Here is a 21774-nt window from a genome sequence, read left to right as displayed (position 1 = left end):
TTCTAAAGCTAAGAATTCAGGAGAATGGGTTCTCAGCTGTGTGTAACATGGAGTTAGAGAAGTTGGAAGGATTAGACCAGGTCATCCAGAATCAGCAGAAGAGAACCAGTGCTGTACTCAGGTTATTTGTGCTATAACCAAGACCACCAACTGTTGTTTAGCTACTATAATTTTAGTATAAAAGCCATAATAGCATTAAGCTGGGAAGGTAACTCCATGACCACCTGTTAACACATCTGAGTGCATTAACAGCAAGGCAATCAACATTTGGTTACATAATTACTATGGTAGAGTCAAATCATGCAAAATAAAGCATACAAACTGTGTTCTCAAATAGCTCCAAAAGAGCTGTCTAAAGACTAAGCCTAGAACTGTGACTTAGCAATTTTCAGGCGCTATTAAAGAATGAAAAAGTGTTTATTTTTAAAATAGTCTCACTTCCTTCTTTTCTAAAATAAGCACTTATTTCATGCCAAACTTAGATGAGAGTGCTAGACATTAGTTAATACCTTAGTCACCCTTTGAAAAATATGTAGTGCTAAAAGAACTTGAAAATATACAGATATAAGTAATACCACTACTTCCAGAGGAAATAAAATATCCATAAATAGAAAGATGAAACTACCATGAGAGAGGTCAATATTATTATTATTGCTAAACAATACTTTCAAATACTTAACAACAGTAGTTGGTTGGAGCAAAAATTCTGAGTTTTTACTGCTGATAATGTCAACTCATTATGTGTTTGTAGTCAGTGTTTTAGTATCCGTATTTCTTACAGACTACAATGTGAGTTTTGCAAGCTTAGCAGTTTTCTAAGTCCAGTTACTTCTGGATGTCATTTTGCCAGTATGTATAAAAAAGACGACACAAGTGGGATTTTCATATGTAGTAGAATGTATGCATCTGAATTCTGACCCAGTAAGTACCATTTCATGGCAGGAAGGTGCTTGTTCAGCTTTCCAGTTGCAAGACAAGTAACTGGAGAAATTCACTGCCACATTATAAGTGCAGGAAAAAAAAATAGTTTCTCCTAGTTTTCTACCATCCTTGGGTGGGAATTCCTAATTTTTTTACACCTTCCTCTGAAGGTGTCAGAACTGGCCACAATCTGATTAGATTTGAGAGATTAGTGGTCTGATCTATCTGACAACTGTTACCTTCCTAAAGAAGTTTGTGTATTTGTTATCCTATGATAATGTAAATAGGACATATTTTCTATTCCTTACATAAAATAAGAGTACAGTGTGGTGGTAGGATTCGAGCTGGGAATAAAATAAGAGAAAAGAGAAACAGCCTGGAGATTTTCACGAAGCTCTAGGGCATTCTGTGCATATGGAAATATTTGCAGTGGCATTAACAGTGGTGCCAGATTACCTCTTCCCAGTGTAAAGGCCATCTTCTGACTGTGGCAAGAAAATACATTTCTAAGGTGCCAACTGCTTTCTCTTTAATTTTGCAGGCTGGAGGGCACTGCTACCTTGTTTCCCATGCATTGCAGTACTGAAAATTCAGCTTCCAGAGCAGAAGAGGAAACAGTACAGTATAAAGAGAGAAACTTCCTTTGACTCTGAGCAGAGTGGGAGAGACTCATATTGAATCTGAAGGGAAGAAGCACAGTTCTCCAGTCTGCAGTACTATCAGTGGCATGTTTAATTCCCTGGAGTGCTCCTGCAGTGTCCATACATTCAAATATACTGAAAGTAAGAAGCTGTAACTTAAGAGCATTTAATGTTATTAATATAATGTTATTGCAGGCTCAAAGCTGATTGTAGTCCATTATCATCACTTTAATCTGATTTGTTTGGATGTACTTTTAAACATTTTGTTCTCAGTAAAAACAAACAAAAAAACCCACACAATTATTTTATCATAATGGCTACTACTTCTTTCCTCAGGACTACTTTTTTCTTGTCTCAGCTTGTCCCAGAGCAGAATCTTTCTTAAATGACTCTCACCAAATGAATGTTGTCTTCTTCTTCTTCTTGTTCTTTTCTTCTCTTCTTCACTTGCTTGCTGGTGTTGAATGGAACGTAAATGTTATTATGTAAAGCCTATCCACAAATCCAAAGGCCACAAATCCAAAGACTGTACTATGTGCTGATATCAATAGCTGATCAGCTTGCTGGACATAATAATTTCTCTTCTACATTTCATGTCAGAAAGCCCATATGTAATGCCATCTGTTCTTGCACTGGCAGCTTTACGTCTTACCGCATAACATGTGGCAATTCACATGTGCATCTCTTGTAGGCATTGGACATTTGACATATAATCAAAGGGGTTCCCTAGCTGTTGCAGTTCACATTTTACTGGCAAGCCGTGAGGAGCTCTGGAGGGCCTTTCCATAGCCACTTGAAAGCTACTTACTTTTAGGGCTTGAGCCCTGCAAATCCATCAACCACAATTCCCTTTGTACTTCAGATCTTAAACTAATGTTGATGCTGTATTTTGCAACTAGACAGCTACTAGGAGAACTGGGCTCCTGTGCCCAGCAGTGAAGGCTTCTCTGTCATCCCTAAGATTCTCTCAGCTGCAGGATTTGGAAACAGTTGTACTGAGGTGATGCACTTCGTAGCCATCAAGGACTGCAACTAGCTCTCAGAAGCACATTGCCTGCACAGAGCTTTACTGACATCAACAAGCATAGCATAGGGCCTTCGCTGCTGATAATCACATTTGGAAATATGCTTAGTGATATTATTTTTAACTCTTCCTGAATGCTGTAGAAGTACAGGTTTCCTACGGCAGCTGAAGGAAGCTGACCTCCCAAGGGTTTTGTGCTGTGGATGCATAAACTGTATCAATTCAGATGTGGAGGGATTTCCAAAAATGTTTTGCTGCAGTTTAAACCCGTATTCTTCCTCTCCTCTACTATTTACTTTGAATTTAAAATATAGAAAGCATGTTTCCCTTGCTAAAAGGAAATCTATGCTCACTGTAATTTCATGGATAAAATAAAATCTCGCTTCATGAAAGCTCTCACTCTGAACAGCCCTGTTGGTAGAACGCTTCTGTGATTTTCCCAAAAGAAATTTTCTCTCCGCCTCAGTCCCTTGTTCAGTGTCTGTTTCCTTTACCTCATTTTGAGATCTAATTTTCCCTGGGTTTCTATTGCATTATTTTCTCTCTGCCCTCTCTCCCAGTCTCCAAGAGAAATGCAAACCTAATTAAACACAAATGGAATTTTTAGGCTATGTTAGAGATGGTTAGAAACTGTAAATAAAACTGGTTTGCACAAAACCATGGGAATTGGTTTCCAGGCTTCTTTTTGGAAGAGCAATGCCACAAACTACTCCCAGCTTACACGAAGGAAGATACATGAGGCTGTATCTCACAGAGAATGTCATAAGCATGTAAATAAGGTGCATGGGAGTACACAAAGGGCACCTGTAACATACGTGCAATATAATAAAAGAGTCACTATGGGATGCAGTTTTTTTACAGCTCATATTTTGAGTGGTAAAAGCACACGTGGCAGTTGGAGGTTTTCTCAGCAGGCAGTCTCTGCCCTGTGACCAGATGTAAGCCTGCCACGTGGTCTGACCCATAGCTGTGCCTCTGGGATCACTGTGTCTGCCGTTGTCCATAGGGTCAGGACATGATGATGCAGGATGTGTTCTGTTTTCTCTTGTGTTATGTTAAACAGTGCTCCATTTATAGAATATGTATCTTTCTGTAACAGCGACAAGTCTATTATAGCAGAAGAAAAACTCTGTCATGCAGAAAAGAGGAAACAGCAACAGGAGATAACAAGTTATTTTTGTAACGCATCATCACTGTAAAGTTTCTTCTAACCCTGATAACATTTTTGGTCCTTCTTTCTTGATTTGAGGTGTTAGAGCAGAATCATTTTACAGGAACAGCATAAAGACACAGGGAGTGAGACCATGCGTGTCATTTAGCACATTATCGCAGTTCTGACAGTGGCCAACAGTAGATGTCTATGAAAAAGCACAGAAGCTGGGGAAGAAGAAAACAACAATTCCCAAAGTACTTATGTCCAGCTGACTAAAACTGAGAATCTTCTTGAGACAGAAATAGTGTCTCTGTGCTTACTGGACCCCGATGGGATTTTGCGTAGTGCATTTTTTCAAACAGATTTTGAACTTTTGGTCTTTTGAACTTTGTTCCACACAAACTTTTGGAATCAGCGACATGTGTGTGTGAAACTATAGTGAAAATATACCTATAGTGAAGGTATAAACACTCAACATTCAGAAACCCTTATTTTGTCACTTACAGCTATGGATAGCACATATTTATTTTTTAATCTTCAAGAAGGACCTACCAGTTACAGAATGCAGTGCAAAGGAGTCTTCTACACCTTTGCAAACTTTTTTTTTGAACTCCATGATCATGTAGAGGATAGAAGGTGAAAAATGGAACCGCATTACGCATTGGAGTTTAAACTTTCTTTTCTTTTTTTTTTTGGGGGGGGGTGTGTGTGTGGGGGGGGGTGCAAAATAACAACTTCCAAACAGCAGACAAAGCAATGTTGCCTTACAGAATGTAGTACACAATTTCTGCAGTTAGACAGAAACAACTTTATCGAAGTTGCAACATTTCCTATTTAGGACAGCTCTGAAAGCTAATGGTGTAATTTAGTACCACTCCTACTAAATCTTTCACTGACAGCATGTTAGCTGAATCACTATGACTCAATTTTAACAATACAATCCTAATTTGAGAGTTGTGACTTGAAATTTAGGAGTCCTTCCCATTACCACTTGCACATGGTATCTTTACTTTGGTGGTAGTGGTAGAGGAAAGGCATGAAGGCACACAAGAAATTATTTAGAACCTTCAAGGAGAAATGTTAAGGCTTTCACCTAGTTACATATAATAATTTACTGATATATACCACCCTAAAGAAAGTCAAATTCAATTGTTGTTCAGACAGCAAAGCCAGTTTCAGAAGTTTGAAACACAGTGCCATCAAATCCCCTTTGCTAAAAGAACACAAGATAATTGCTTTAGGCAGTTTGAAAGAAAAATCGTTTACCTCTACCTTCATCTTATCTCACTCTGCCAGGAAAATAAGCATCCATATCTCTTCCACAGCCGTTCTTGCTTGAGCTACTTTTCTAGAAAATTCACATCTCTCTCACAGTGTGTAAGGGAAAGTGGCTTACAATTTATTTCCTCCATAAAAAGCCCACCTCCATAACAGCATTTTAATTTATAAGACATTGGCTTCTTTTTCCCTGATTGCTTCTAAAAGTCAGATTTATCCTCATCCTATCAAAAGCTCTTAAAACTTGTCTATAACGCGGCCAAAAAGGGTACCACTTAGAAAGTATTCTGTAAACAGTGGCTCACTAGAAACATGAATCACTTTACAGGCTTCTACTCTGTCAGACTCGGCGTTGCTGGTCTGGCTCTGTGCTCCTTTGGCCTGCAGGGTGCTGCATGTCTATGAGCCTGGCTGACAGGCACCTACCGCTACTTACAGAACCCTGGAAAATCTGCAACAGCCAAATACACATGAAATTACCACCTAGTAGTTGGAAGCTGTTGATCATCTACTTTCTTGGGGCTTTTTTTCAATTATTTTCTCCTTATGTTAAATATATATTAAGGGCTCCTGTAAAATCTTTGAATAAAGATTTGTATTTAGTTTGGTGTATTTAGTTCTGTTCACAATCTGATCTGGCAGAATTTCAGCCAGACCTGGTAATAAGTCCCACTAATCTCCTCACTTGCATTCTTCATGTGAGCCTTCCTGATAAATCTGCAATACCAACAGATTGCTATTGGCAGATTATGGACAGACCTTTGAATTTGGGGTAAGTGCACTATTACATCCTGAAAAATGGATCTAAAAATGATAGCTGCACTTCTGTCGATCAGGTCCCAGATGGTTAACGTTCCTTCTGTTATCACAGTATTTGTATTTCATTCCCTTATTCTGCCTAAAGCATTACAGCAGTTACCTTTCTGAACAAACTCCAAGAGGCTCTTGTACTCCCAACCTCCTTGTCCCTTGCTGTACTGCGGATGGCTTCCCAGGCTACTACAGCTGCTTCTCTTCTCCCCTATTTGGAAGTTGGCAGGCAGTATGGAGATCCCTTGTGGGTTTCTGTTTAAATTCCAGAGTCACTGTTGCACATTACCGTTTCCTTCGACTGATGTAAATCAAATACAGTATGAGTGAAAAATGCGAGTCTAGCCCTGGCTAACTGCTTTGCATGGGACACTAATGAATGCAAAAAGTTTGTCTCAGAGGAGAAAATATTTCACAAGCACAGCATGCTTTGCATGGTGTGACACTGTTGAGTCTATTGACCCTCAATTGGCAGCAGCTTGCACACACTTTACCACTGCGTACCATATTTAATTGGCAATGCCAACACAGTATGTAACAGTAAAGAATTACACACTTGCATGAGAAATATTGTTCCCTGGCATCAGGGGCATTTTTCTACACATAGAGCTCAAAATATAAATGGGAATTTAATTTCATCCCTGAAATCCTAGGGCATTTGGAGCAAGACTTAGTAGCTCTTAATTTTTGCTTTTCATCTTCCAGCAGCTTCAAGGTAGCAGAACTCAAATACCCACTAGTATCAATCAATCAATCAATCAATCAATAATAATAAAGCACTAAATTTTTTATTAATCATTTTTCTTTTCTGTCAATGGACTGAATACATGACATGGAACACAATACCTTAAATAAGAATTACTTGAAAATAGTTTATCAGAACTGCCGGTTTATACAGAACTCCTTTAAGGGGAGGTTTAAGAATCTCATTCCTTTCTGTGAATACTCAGGTGGGTAACGTCACCCATGTAATGGGGCAAAAGTCTGGTCCACTGATACTTGACCACAACAGAAAAGAAAAGCAAAGAACAGGGATCTTCTGCATATGTAAGAGATTCAACATTTAATTCTTAATAGTCATGAATCTAGTTAATGAGGAGACTAATGAGAAAGATGAGCATGTTTTCAGTACACTTCAAAAAAATTCTAAACCAATTCTTACAGACATAAAATGTCATGAGGACAGTTGTGGTGTTTTTGTTTGTTTGTTTGTTTGTTTGTTTTTTTCAGCACAGAAGTACTGCATGGATCAATGTAATTCTTGATTCGCCCCTTTGCAACAATATAACACTCTGCCTATAGCCCAAAGATCTTTAAACCTCTGAGTGGCACACTGTGAACATACACTGTTCTTTTTATGACACCACTGCATTTTTATGTGGAACAGAGAACAAAATGTACACATTCACGGAGCAATCTTACAATGAGTCCTACTGAATTTTGTACGAGTACAAGGTCCAATTATGTTACAATAATTGTAGGTTCAACATCTCAGGGCAGGAGGAAGGAAGTATTTTTGTGTTATTCATTAATTTTCTTTATTTGAAGCTCCTCTGAAGTCTGGGGCACTGGAAGAGTTTCAGGCAAGATGAATCAATGAATACAGCACAGATAAGATACTCAAAAGTACATCAATGTGATTTATTCTGTGGATTTGAATATTTGTATATGAAGGGAGTTTATACTTATACGCAGAAATTTGGTGCTATCTAGCAATATCTTTTTTTTAAGTACTGCACAACTTGGTCATTTAGTACTTGCTGATGGCTGTGAGCTCCTACACCTACTAATACAAAGTCACAAATCTTTAGATGCATGCTAAGCACGATAATTATTTAAGCCATAAAGAATCTATGAAAGAATTAAGCATCTTCAAAATCATTCAGTAAACTACAATTATATACATGCATATTCAACGAATTCATTACTACAAAATACTGTATTATTTTATTTTTGTCAGTGTTTTTTCTAGAAGTCTTGGCTAGTCCAAAGACTTTGGCTTTGTGGTGATCTGGAATGTACACAAAACTGCAGAACCCCCTGAGCCTGTTCATTCTGCTGTAGGGATATAAATAACTCAGGAGACTCCAAACCAGCAAAACACTTAAAATTTCAGACTAATCTTACTCTTACCAATAAACACATGCTTTAAAACCTTGGTGAGTCAAATCCAATATGAGGAACTCTTGGAAAAGAGTTGACAGATACAAGCACATAATATTACAAGGGCAAAAAACCTTGCTAAGCTGAAACAGACACCAATAAACGTGCAGCCAAAAAATAAGTAAGTATTTCATAGGTCAGCTGTATAGGCTGATTTGGACACAGGGGTCCTTTAAACTGATGTAAAATAATTAAATGCAAAAATACTTGATCAAGCATCAAGATGTGACTGCATGCAGTTCAGCTGAGGTATCTGTTCATTCAAGTGCAAAGTAAAACAATGAAGCTTAGACTGATCAACAGTAATGAAGCTTAGACTGATCAACAATAATGAAGCTTACACTGACCAACAACAGTGACTTAAACAAACCTTCACACTTTTTAAGGAAATGAATAAAGAGCATACGAGAAGTCAGTTACCACATGTCAGCTGGTAGATGCAACAGCTCTGTAAAACAAGTGTCTGACTGCTCCCAAAGGGCATGTACTTAGAAAAGAATCATGGTGCAGCAAAGGCCATGTAACTTAAATGCAGTTAATATCTTTAATTGATTTTCCTCAATTTTCCTGTGTCCATGTGTAGACATGACCATAAATATTTACTAAAATTATTAGTGGTAAAATGACTGTTAAAATGCCCACCTACTGTCAATAAAGCAGTTTGATTGTTTATAAGCAAGTCATTTATATTGACAGACTCTGAGGAAGAACACACATACTCAGAAAAAAAATATACATCTCTCATCGTGTAAAAATTGTATTTAAAAGAACACTGCCATAGTGAGCATGATACTTGATAAGCTGTATAGGGCCATTTTTTTGGCTTCAACTTTTTCTTTTAGTGGTACTCATTTACCTAATCACAGAGTCAAGCTCCTGAAAATTACCTGTTGCCTTCTGAAAATCAAAGTCTATTGTAGGTTTGTAGTAATGCTGCCACAAGAGCAGAAAGATATTTTGCTTGCATTTACTGCGAATAGACTGTAATTTTAACTACATATAACCTGCCGTATGTGCTTCACATATATAGAGGTACAAGCAAATATATTCCTCTCTGGGATTTTTCAGAAGAAAAGTAGGAAAACTTGCTCTTTGAACCTCATTAGCAATTTCTAGAATAAGCATTCATATATACATATGCATTCATACATACACATACATTAAATATGCTTATCTTTCTTTTCTACAACTGTTTTCTATTCTCAGAAAACATTCTTTGAATTGTGTTGTTACAATTGTGATACTTCAAGATAAACCCTTAAGAATGCAGTGTGGTTAATAAAATGTTTTGGGCTCAAAGCAGTTGGCACTGTAACTCAAAAAGCTAAACTACATTTGCACTCTTGGCTTCCCAGCAGATGCTACATAGCTGTGTGTACCTTCTAGCAAGAAACTCCTTGAAGGAAGCAGTGAATCGGTAGCAGCATTCTCTGCAGATCCCAGCCCCACTACGTTTTATCAACACAACATACCTATAGAAGGGCAGCTAGGAACCAAGCAGTGCTGTATGATGAAATAAATTTAGTGTTTAGGCAATGGCTAGCAATTGTGATTTAATTTTTTCAGTCCTAGATAGGCTGCTCCCATCTATCTCATTAAGTGATTGGTATTTTTGGTAAGTGACCAAAAAGCAGTGTATAGTGTTGGTCTTGTTGCAGTTCCTAGCACACAGCCAGCCAAGACCTAGAACAAAACAGAACCTAACCTAGTCTCATGGCATCTTCATAAATGTAAGGCACACTGACAGAGCATTATGGTGAACTTACACTGTCCTTAATCGTCTGCTCTCTCTTTTCCCTTTGTTGTCATTTCTTAGGCGTGAAATGCATTCTTTCTGTGCCAGCCAGCTATATGCTAGAGCTATCAATATAGTAATACCATTCTACAACAAACCCATACCAATCTTAAAATGTATGTAAGGCAGACATTAACACAGAAAAAAGAGTCTTTTTTTTTTTCTTTAACAGTCTGTAGATAATCCAGTGCTTACTCCTTAGATTACCCAAAGTTAATGGTCTGATAAGAGTGAATTGCAGAATGCATTCTATGTCCACTGATCAACAATAGCCTCCAATTCTCCAGAAGATGATGAGACTTTAATCCTTACATTTTGACATATGCTTAAACCTTCATAGGATCAAGACAATAATGACATTCATTTTATACAGCATTTCTGAACACTTTATTAAGCAGCTAATCAGGTGTAACTCAGAAAAGTTAGAAGCTGGCACAATCAAGGAACAAGATCACGTAATTCCAGAGAAAGACGATTCACCACAGACAAGTTAAACGCCTAGAAAACCTGGTCATTCTCTGCTGTGGTACCTAATACTGAAAATAACTACTATAAAATTTGCTTAGTGCATACAGCTGAACCAGAAACATGGACTTCACTGAAGTATTTGTATTAGCACACCTTATAATTACAGACAACTGCAAGGTTGTGAACCTCTGAAAATGCTTCCACTGCTCCTGCCAGCTGTAGTTCCAGTGCCATGTACACCCACCGCAGGATGCAGAACTGTGGAAGAGACTGCATTGCAGTGACACTGTTTGTCAGAACGCAGTCATCTCCCTTTTTCTACCGAAGTCTATTACTTCTGTATTCATACATCTCTCTTACTTCAGTGGAAACAATGAGAGGATTTCTTCACTTCATTATAAAAATACACTATGTGTAGGAAAAGGATTTGCACAATATGTGGAAAGCAAAATAAACAAATTGTCAGAGCAAAAACTAAGCCTAAGTAATTAAAATAAAAATGTATTCTTGGTGAAGGTAGATTATTGTCATGGATGTTTAGTGATCTTTATGTTCAGTGTGTAGGCCACGAATTCTTATTTTCTTACTTCACTAGGACTCAAGTTTAATTAAAATCAGAGGGAAGACAGTCAGTGCTTCCACTCTAGCATGACTGAAGCCACAAAACAGTCTTTCATCTCTACTGGTGTATTCTCATTGCAGTTTTGCAAAATAAAAAAAGTAATACGGGTAAGATTGTGCCCATGACATCTCTACAAATTCAGGTAGTTCCGTGATGTCAGAATTTATTAACCGATCATCTGGGATAGAGGGATATTGTGTCCCTAAATAAAGTGAAGATTTCTGTAAGCAGAAAAGTTTGGTGATACCATGCTTTGTGCAGAATTGGGTTTAACTGGACTCACCTGAGTTCTTATGAAATAGCAATGGTCACAGAGTGTATTAAAAACTAATCCTTTCAGTGTAACCACTTTATCTTATTTGGGATGCTAGTCACTCCTATACTGCTAATAATAGATACAGCTTCTTAACAATACTAAAATGTTGTGCGTGTGGATAGAAGGATCTGCATCTCTTTTTTCTCAGTGGAAATCCATTGTGGCATGTGTAACACCATATTGGAAGGAGGACAAATAAAATAATTTCCACCTTGGGCTCAAGAAATGTAAAATACTGTGATCAAATCTATTGTTATTTTCTAACCATCTGTTAGGATCTGTAGAGTTAATGGAACTGCATAAACTGGAGAAACAATCTCACAGTAGCAGCATAATTAGTGCATAATTACAGATACTGAACAGTGCAAAGGGCAAAAGAATCTGGTTAAAAAAATAAAAACAGTACCTGCTGCCAAGCTGTTATGTATATGACATCAATGTGACAGATCTGAATACTGCAAAGGAAAGAGAAAACAGTGTAAAGGTGGTACTTAAATATATATTATATATAAAATATATATATATATGAGCATATATACATATGCCCTTTTAAAATTGTCAAGTAACACTTCCCCCCCCCCCCTTTACAACACATGTGCACGTGCACATTTCAGACAGGACTCAGCATGAAAGTTCCAAGAAGACTTAAAGCAATTGTTTTGAATCAGAGAACTTAGCCCACGTGCCAGTCCCACAAAGTATGAAACAAGTGGTTTATAAGGTTTGCATACTTCCACAAAATGGAATTTGTCAGGTTATTAGTTCATAACATGGACTAATTGCTTTTTGTAAATCCTAGCTGCTTCCCATTACAATCCAGAAGGATTTTTGTGTGCATTTGTTATTACCAACCCATTGTATGCTAAAGAGGCCCTACAGGGAACATGTATATTGTAACTGGTAAGGACAACACTATATGGCCAATGCTCAACAATACGCTTATGGTTCAAGTGACTTTATACACTCATTACTGCTGAGAGGCTGGTACTTTTTGGTCTCAAATGCCAGTGCATAACTTGATTATCTGTTATCAAGCCTGCAGGTACACTTCTTTGTAAAGAAACTGGGACTGTACAGATCAGAACTAGGTGTCTGACTTTTACCATTATCGGAAACACATCTCCCACCATACAGAAAGAAGGAGCTGAAGATGCTGTGAAGGTTTCTAATCCTGACTGAAGTGAGTTTTCCCCAGCTCTCTCGGCCTAGTCCCTGGTAGCCAGGCGCAGCCGTTGCGGGGCGGGACGCCCTGAGGAGAGCTCCCTGGGCGCGACAGGAGGCTGACAGGGCTGGGGCCGGCCCCGTCCCAGCGCAGCGCGCAGGGCACACGGTGTACCCAGACGTTTCCAACAGCAAGCCAGCCTGCCGGGAACGCTCATCTACGGCTTAAAATAGCAGCGTGGGGACAAAGGCGAAAATTCCTTAAAAAGACCAACCAGCGGCAGCAACAGCTCCCCAAATCCAAGCCTGTGCCGGCGCTACCGCGGCTGGGGGCAGCAGGCGGGCGGGAGGGAGGGAGGGAGGTGGCACAGCTCCCCCGTCACCCCTCCTCAGGCTTCTCCTCAAGGGCAGCGGAAGCGGTCGGGACCGCGCCCGGGGCGTGCCGCCGGACTGCGGGCACGGCGAGCGGCTGCGTGTGGGCGTGTGGGGGGGGGGGGCGCTCCCCTCAGGAACCCTCCGCAAGGGGCAGGGGTGCGCCGCCTGCCCTCAGCGCCCCGTCAGGCAGCGGGAGCGCGCACGGCGCGCGCTGCCGCCTTCTTTCTCCTCAGCGGCCCCAGGGCGGGTGCCCGCAGGAATCCCGCCGCCCCCCCCCCCCACGCTCTCCAAGCGGCTTTAATCGTCTCCTTATATGGACACCAGAATGTCTGACGTCACCCCACGCTGGGAAACCAGCGACCGCGCAACCGAGCTTGCCCGGGAAAGGCGGCGGGGGGGGGGAGGGGGCGCTGGAATGCTGACGGACGCGGCTCTGCGCCACTGGCGGCGGCGGCGGCGGCTCGGCCATTGGGCGAGGGAGGCCGAGGGGGCGGGGAGGCGCGCGGGGTCTAGGTTGTGGCGCCTGAAAAGCCGCCGCCTGGCTGCCGTCGGCTGCCAGTGCGGGGTGTGCGCTGCGAGGCATAAGGAGGAGAGCTGAGGCTTCGAGTCCCGCCTCCGACAGCCCGAGCCGGGAGCCGCTGCTCCGCGCTGCCGCAGCCCGCCGGGAAGGGGCGGAGAGCTCGGGGTGGATTCGTGTTTTTTTATTTTTTATTTCTTATTTCCTCCCCGTTTTACTGCTTCCGCGGAGGCCGCGGCTTTCCCCGTGCGGTGCCAGCCCGCGGGGCCGGAGTTTCGCAGGAGTTTGTGCGGACTTGGGGCCGCCCCGACGCCGCCGCCATGCCCGTCTTCCACACGCGCACCATCGAGAGTATCCTGGAGCCGGTAGCCCAGCAGATCTCCCACCTGGTCATCATGCACGAGGAGGGCGAGGTGGACGGCAAGGCCATCCCGGACCTCACCGCCCCCGTCTCGGCCGTGCAGGCCGCTGTCAGCAACCTGGTGCGGGTGAGTAGGGGCGCATGGCCGGGCCCGGCCCGGCCGCCTCCGCCGCTCCCCTCACGCAGGTGCCCGTTAACGGCCGCCGCGGGGCTCAGGCGGCCCGCTCGGAGCCGTGTCCGCCGCCGGGACGCGGCGGGGAAGCCTCCCAAAAGCCTCATTTGTGCCCCCTCGGCGACGAAGCCCCTCAGAGCCTGTCTGGGTGGCCACCGGCTGCGAGGTCTCGGTGCGGCCCCAAGTTGCCGTGCTGCCGCCCGGGTGTCCCGGGGGCTGCTCCGCTGGGTTGTGAGCGGTGCCTGGCGGGCACGGGCTGGGGGAGGCACGGAGCCTCCCGGGGGGTCTCAGGGGGCCTTTGCTGCTGGCCTGGGCACGGGGAGGGCGAAGCTGGAGCCTCTGCTGGCACAGCCGCCGCCGAGGGTTGCTCTGCTCGGGTTCAGCCGGAGGTGGCTGAAAATCAGCGTGAATCGCTCGGTTTCCTGAGAGCAGCTGGATGTAGCGCGACTTTTCAAGGCACAAGTATTTGCAGTGTAGGCTCTTCAGCCTGAGAAGTGTGAGTGACTAATGGTAGAAGTGTTTTCTATTAATACTTTTATGACCAGCTGCATCAAAAGTACAGCAAACTGTGGCAAAGCAGAAATGCCTTGCTTGATGTAGAAAGCGCTGAAACACTGCGTGCTCGTGTTTCCTTAGCAGTTGGTAATACTTACCTTGCGCTTCTGTTCGGTTCACGTACAGACGCTTGGGATTCATTTTAAAACATAACACACCTCTTGCTCAGTGTGATTCCTGTAAAGTTCTTAACCTGTTCATGGCAGGCATTATCTCTTGCCAAAAAACTTTAACTTTAAATGGAATCCTTAAAAACAGTTAAAAAGTGTGTCAGTGGTAACTGATAGATGCATTAAAATACTGAAATCGTGAGGCTTGTGGGTATAAGAAGCTGTCAAGATGACTAATGCAAGTGATGTGTTTATTAGATTTCAGCCTGCAGTACTTGCTGCTGCAATACTAATTCGTCACTTTGAGGTTCTGCAGTGTAACTGTGGCTTCTGGTCCCTGTGACTCCATGACTTACTTCTATAGGATGTACTGTCAGGAACACTTGTGCTTCTTGCTGGCTTGAGCTGGAACTCGTGAGTTCCAATGAAGAGCGTTCTGTCTGCAGCAGTGAACTGATCTAGTAGGTATATTGGCTGTAAGGGTATGAAGCTGGAGTGTATGAAATACTTTTCCTTGAAAGGAAGGCTTCAGATTAAAGCTTTGCTTCTGAGCTTAGTCTGTATCACTGGGTTGTGATATTTATTTTTTTATGTCCCACCCCAAGGAAACCTAGTCTGGTAAAGCACCATTTATTAGAGAAATGCAAAAACAGAATTAGTTTCTTCCTGCAGCTTGCTAATGCCAGTTCTTTTTTCATTTTGAGCCATTGTTTTGGAAACCTCTGACTTGGTTTCCCTGTGTGCTAGCTTGATAAGAGGAAAGACTGTTGAATTCTGTTTTTGTGTGGTAATTCACAAAGAGCAAACAGAAGTGTAACTTGAGTAGGTACGTAAAAGCAAAGATGTCCTGCTTTGGTAGAATACAGCTTTGACTACGCAAAGAAAAACACAGAAATAAAGTTATGTCTTATCCAGAGCTGTGCTTTTAGTGCATCATTCTTAACATCATCTTTGAAACTGCAGTTTCACATAAGCAGGGATATTTGTTCAGTCAGGTTTTCTAATTGCTGGTCTTCCAGTGTCTTCAGAAAAGAAATTGCCAGTGTAACCAAGACAGCAATGTGGCTGATAGTTCTCCATGTTTCCTGCTCTGTTTGTCTGGGGTTCACCATGTAGTGTAAGTATTGGAAAGTGTACATGATGGTGAATACTGACCAGCAGAGAAATCTCACTTTACAAGTGATAACTTGCCACATTGCAGCACCATTTACCAGCTCCTCAGCCTATAGTAAGGGCACCACAGTTTGGAAGGTGCAGTACTTAATCTATGTAATTATTGCATTTGTAATTAACTAGTAGCAGTGTTGGAAGAGCTGAGACCCTCTCTTGTGCAAGGCCTTAGGAGGTGCCCTGTGTTGGGAAATGGGCTAAGAAATGAGAAGATACCTCCCTCAAGGAAGGAGCCACATGCAGTTATGTTCTTTACAGTTAATTTTGTTAATATTCCTGAGATACAAGTAACACAATATCCTACATCTAGGATGGAGCAGAATTTGATAGATCTTCTGTAAGAGTCTTAAGTTAAAACGATTTGATAAATCACAAGGGAATCTTTCTCAGGTATGTCTTGACAACAAACCTCTATGGGAGAGCTTTTCCTTCAGTTTGCCATTTGATATTCATTTCTGTATTTTCTGTCTGAAATGAATGTGTTATGTTTCTAAGCTTATATGAAGCTACCTTTTAGCTTTGTGTTTTATTTAAGGTTTGCACACCCAGAGACATCTACTAACACCTATTGTAGGTACGCTTCCTAGTTTCCTGTCGAAGCTAGTTGCAGAGTCTTTCTAGGCAAGAAAAAGTTCAAGTCATTGTTGAAATCAATTAAACATTCACCTAAGTTAGTCTTTCGCCATGCTAAATACCAAAGACTTGTTTTTCTGTACTTCTATATTAGTTTCCAATGTATGTGAGTTGGATTCTACCACTTCTAGAGTATGCTGATAGGGGATAACCTTTGTAGAACGGTCCAAATAGTTTAAGTCACTTGATGACATTTGTTAACTATGAAACGAGGTACATGTTGCTCATGCAAAAGTTTTGCATGTAAAGATAAGCGGCAGATATTTTCTAAATAACCTTTGACTGGATCCAAGAATGAGAGGAGAAGTTTCAGATTAATACCACAAGATGAATAATGTACTAAATGAGTTTTTTAAACTGAAGGTCTTAATATTTTTATTGGCTGGTATTTGGAATGGATGTGTGCCATTTATGGAAGGCTTGGGGCTTGGCTTAATATTTCTTGTAGCTGAAGATGTAACACTGAAATGACAGGACTGGTTAGAAAAATATTCGACAAAAGGCAGGGAGTAACTTGGGGCTTGCCAAATGTTCTATTACTTTAGTGGGCAGTTAAATGGAATTTGGAGTTCTGAGTGTTCAAACTTCACTTGGAAGGAAAGGAACTTTGTGGTGGTTTGGTTTTCTAACTCTTTTGTAAAGCGTTCATCAAATATTTACCTTTTAAGGAGGGATTTCTATCAAAGATGACTAATAATAATGCAGAACATGTAAACCTATCACACACTATATAATGTAACTTCACTTCATAGGTAGAAAAAGCTCTCTACTTTGCAGTAGTGACTTTACTAACATTTATGTTCAGAGTAATGTTATACTACTGCTGAACAGAGAAACCAAATTCTGCCTTCCCTTTTAAGCTCCATTCACATGGATTCTGGCTTTTTGTCATTACAAGCACAGACTACCCTTGTCACTTCGCTGGTGTTGTGAAAACTGAACTGCTTCAGAGCAGAGTCCTAGTGGTAGTGCCAAACATTGGCAGTTCCATAGGTGAAGCAGCTGAGTTTGACAGATAGGGAAGTAATTCTCTGCATGAGAACTAAGGTAACAGAGGGAACCTGTGAGGAGACTGAAGTATGCACAACTTAAACACTGGAGTGGGGTCAGCAACTTGATGTTGCCTTTTCAGAGGCTAGGTTGTTGAACCAGATCAATATTCTGAAAGAGTTGACCTGCTTTGCTTGAGACCATTACCATATTTCTGTCCTTCATCTCAACTGAGCTTGATCTATTTGAGGCAAGTGATACCGGTGGGAAATGCTCATAACAAAAGATTCGTTAGGTGTTTGTGGTCACAAATGAAGTGGCTGAGATTGTGCATAACAGATCTGCTCAGACAGGACAGCGTTTCATCTAATTGATGATGCAGCTTCTGCCTTTCCGTCCTCCATGCTATCTGTGCTGCCCTCTTGTATTTGAATCTGTGTTTTGTGTTTGCATGTGTCCAGTTTCTGTTAGATTATCTTTTACGGGGGGAAAATTGCTTTGCTCTCTCATGTAGTTAATTATAATATTTCTCAGAAATGTATTTTGGTGGATGCTGTGATGTGTGCATTTGTTCTGCTACTGAGATTTGGAGGTTTGTGAAACTATACTGACATCATTCTGCAGTAACAACAGCGAACAGGCTGGGCTAATCAAGTGTAAGGGTCTCTTAGATGATGAATATCTTGTCTTGCAGTCATGGTTTATCAGATGTTACCTCCAAGTCCTGCTGTCCAACATTAATGGGTATGATCAAGATTAAGCTTAACTGGAGGTTGTACTAGATAAGAGCAACACTGTAGCATTGAGTCAGGCAGTCATTCATGTCAGGTTTCTGTCACTTCCTAAAGTTGTGAGGTCAGTCTCTTCAAACTGTCATCAGCTGAAGCGCACCCCATCCATGCACAACCAGAACCACACAGAGGACTCATGAAACAGGAAGAGTTCTGTACTAGTGCTTAGGCAGTGGCATAAAGTTTTTAAACCAAAAAGAAGCATGGGAGAATGGCGTTTAGTATATGTGTAGCAGCTGTCCTATCTCATCCTAGTGAATGAAGTGATCACCTCAAGCAATCAGTGTGTTTGGGGTGCACATCTGTGAGCCTCTCAAGTGTGACAAGTTGCTGGGGCTTGCAGGGCTGTGCAGGAAGAGCTGTCGTGTTTTTATTGGACATGCTGTGAATTGCCTGCTGGTACCTGCAGCCCACCAGACCGGAAATAACTCATAAGTTTGTGGAAGATGCAGCCTGCCTTGAAACCCTTGTCACAACTGCAGCAGTAAGTCAAATGCATGGCTAAACACCATTAATAAGGAGAAATACTCCAATGGTTGTGGAGAGCAGACTGGAAAAACAGCGTTCTCATCCCTAAATGGTTTCTTCTGGCATAGTTGGCTTATCTGCATCTCAGGATACACAAGACAGGAATGAGCTCTTGGGGACAACTTTGTGGTTTAGAGGAAAAATTAACTTGCACTATTTCTATTAGGAGCCTTGTGGAGGAGGATGGAGATGAAAAACAGTGAGCTTTTTCTGTATAGAGTTTTCTGCACAGCACAAAAGAAGGCTCTCAAGTCAAGAGTCTGCAGGAACTTGGAGAGTTCCTTTTCTCGATGTGTGTAACTCATCAAGGGAGATGGATACATCACCGCCATCTCCCCCACAATTTTTTTGTTCTTATTGTATTGTATCTTCATGCTGAAAGACACATCTTGTTCTAGTAGCTCATCTGAACTACCCTGTGTTCAAACTTACTGCCAAATGGCAAGTGAATGAGAGTACCAGAAGAGCCCTGAAGATCTTGTGAGAGAACAGACCTCTTCATTGTAGGCTTCTGTGCCTTATGGATTGTGGAAACGTGATTACTTTTAGGAATGAGTTTTTTTTTTTTAAACAATTGTTTTTGGAGAAGAACACTTCATTTTGGTGTACCTGCAATTTCTTTAGGATTCTTTTACCACGTTGTGGGAACAGTGGACGTATGTTCTGAGAGCTGATAAAACCAATTAGGGTGTATGCATGGGGGTGGGGGAAAGGGTGATTAATGATTAATTAGAAAGAAAGCAACTCTGTAATCTCAAAGCACATCATAACTTCTTTCTTGCTTTTTATCAGTTAGGGATCATCTTTACATAAGTAATAAATCAGCTTCTGATTTGAGTGGAATAATCTTTGTTCTTTTGTTATATCTGAAAACTTAATTTATACCAGTCTCTTCCATTAGCTTCAAAAGGAATCTTTTGTTTTCTGTTCCTTTAAATGTGTGTGGAGATGGTGGAGGCCTCCATTAGTAATTACAAGCAGCTTGCTCTTGGGCATAAAAACTGAGAGTATTGTTCAGCAGTGGGTAGTCTTACAGTGGTTCATTGGGCTAAAAAGTTCCATATGCCAACAGTATGGTGTATACCAGTCCTGCTCTGGGAAACTCAATGCTTGCTTTCTACTGTATAAGTGTATCCCTCCACAGGGAGGACTTCTTAAATCCATACTGAGGGGCTTCTTGCTCCCAATTTCTTGCAACTTTAGTGTGTCATGTAGTTCTACCTTGTGCTTTGAAGCTAGAGGATATTATTTTTCCTCACAGGGGTATCGGACTGTGGACATGAACTTCTTTAGAGAGCTTTAGCAAAAGAATGAACCACATACAACATAATTCAGTATGTCTTACAGTTGGAGATGTGTAGCTTGATGATATCAGCAGGGTAACTTACAGGTGTCTTTCTCCTTCCCACTGTAGTTGTAATTGAGATTGATGAAGCAGATGATTAAGGGGACTGGGTGGAAGGGGGGAGGATAAGCAGTGGTTTTAAAGAAGTGGTGAGCAAACATGCAATGTTAATGCTAGCTACAGGAGATCTCTGAAAACATTAAGTGGTGGTTGTCACAAATGCGAGGTATGTTGGTTGGGTTCCACATCTGCTTGAGTTGTTAAACACAAACCAAATGAAATTATTGGCAAATGCTTGTCCAAAGGACGGTATGGTCTGATTTGACACTGTATTGACTACTGCTTAATTTTGGCAGTGGCCTCACAGAGTTAAGACTACTTTTTTTTAATCTTCGCTTCAGCTTGTATGCATTGTTCTGAAGTTCTTGTTTCTGACTGCACTTTTTCATTCGGTCTTTCTGGCTTTGTTTTTTTTTTTTCACTTCTGATCTGAAGACAGAGCTAGCAATATCAATTTTCTTCTGCTGCCAATTCTCCCTCTGTAAAGCAAGTCAAACTGCCAAACTAGATGGTAAGAAACTCTCTACATAATGATGGTTTTCTTCCTGCAGTGAAAAATTCTGTTCCATCATTTGCTCAGTCAAGTGCTGAGAAGCAATTATTTATGATATAGACCCTGCCTCAGTAGCCATGGTTTTTAAATCTTGGAAAATGTTAACACTCCTGGCATTAATCTTTAAACATAACAATAGGAATTTGTATTTGACATTGCCATTATCAAATTTGGACAGTACAAAGATATTTTAACTGTGTACAATTCATTTAGAGCATGGATACAGAGTAGTTAATGTTTCACTGCATAATTTCTTCCTCAATTTTTGACATTAGGCAAGAGAACTAAAATATAGCATGTTCTATAACTGGAGTCTAAAGTAACAATTTGTGTAGGTGCATGGCGATGCAGCACACATGGGTGGCTGTTGCAGGTATCTGCACTTCAGAAGACACTTTAGGCATGTGAGATGACTAGCTGCAGAGAGAATTCCGATGATAAAATAAAGGCTGGATCTTATTTTCAGTTACAAATGCTTCACTAATAAGGATCTGTGGATCTCTGTAAAACATGAGCTTAGCGTTCTAGCAGCTCAAAACTGAATTGGTAAAATGTTCTGTATAATGTTTGGAAGTAAGTCTGGTTTGTCTCTTTAGTAAGTCAAAACTATACTGAATCTTTAAGAATGTGAGGAGATTGCATAGAGAATCAGTGGAGGGTAAACCTTCCCTTTGTTTTGCCTAATTACTCAAGCCTGAGGAATGACTTGCATTGGCCCTGTCCTGAGACAAGAAACAAAGTTTTTTATGAAAACATGAATTCATTTGAAAGACAATCTTTTTCTGAAGTAATAATTATTCCGGAGGATCAGAACACTTACTTTAATTGGGTAATGACCAATGGATAACTAATGAAAGGGGAAAACAGAGAGAGGGAGGGAAAACCAACCATAATAAGTCTCAAAGCCTTGCCATGATCACTGAAACTGTCAACTTGTATTGACTCCTTGATGACTGCAGTTTGGTTAGCTTGTCTTCTCCCTGAGAGAAGGTGTGTTGGAGCGGCTTCCCAGTAGCCTGACTCCCTAGCCAGGGTAGGAAAGTGATGATTCGCATCAGAGTTATCCAATAAAGAGCAGAAGACAGAAACAAACTGTTCCTGTAGAACACTTGTGTGCCTTGCTGCTTTTGGCTTAGAATCCTCATTAAGAGACCTTGAGTAATAAAATTGCGTTTAATCTTCCATCAATGGTTATGCTCACAGGACAGTGAATGTGACCTGATCTCTGCACTGAACATATATTTGCCTGTCTCCAAATTTAC

General features: G+C 41.2%; 1 protein-coding gene and 1 long non-coding RNA gene across 4 annotated transcripts in view; one reads left to right on the top strand and one right to left on the bottom strand.

The window, feature by feature from the left end:
* Window positions 1-6709: 6709 nt before the first annotated feature.
* On the bottom strand, window positions 6710-12421 carry LOC126913382 (uncharacterized). The gene is made up of 3 exons (XR_007708578.1): window positions 12295-12421; window positions 11598-11646; window positions 6710-7395 (listed from the first exon to the last, which is right to left on the bottom strand). It is a non-coding gene; the product is annotated as an uncharacterized LOC126913382 (long non-coding RNA).
* Window positions 12422-12900: 479 nt separating this feature from the next.
* Window positions 12901-21774, top strand: part of VCL (vinculin) — a 63846-nt gene continuing 54972 nt past the window's right edge. The window contains exon 1 of one of the 3 annotated variants that reach the window (XM_035542937.1): window positions 12901-13732. In XM_035542937.1, the coding sequence (XP_035398830.1) occupies window positions 13565-13732 (168 nt within the window). In that variant the 5' untranslated portion in view covers window positions 12901-13564. The remainder of the gene's footprint in view (window positions 13733-21774) is intronic. The other 2 variants (XM_035542946.1, XM_050712029.1) reach the window with 2 other exon arrangements.

The sequence above is a fragment of the Cygnus atratus genome, chromosome 7 (assembly GCF_013377495.2).
Source record: "Cygnus atratus isolate AKBS03 ecotype Queensland, Australia chromosome 7, CAtr_DNAZoo_HiC_assembly, whole genome shotgun sequence".
NCBI classification, from domain to species: domain Eukaryota; kingdom Metazoa; phylum Chordata; class Aves; order Anseriformes; family Anatidae; genus Cygnus; species Cygnus atratus.
The sequence above is the reverse complement of the archived record's forward strand: the minus strand, read 5'-3'. Positions and strand labels throughout refer to the sequence as shown.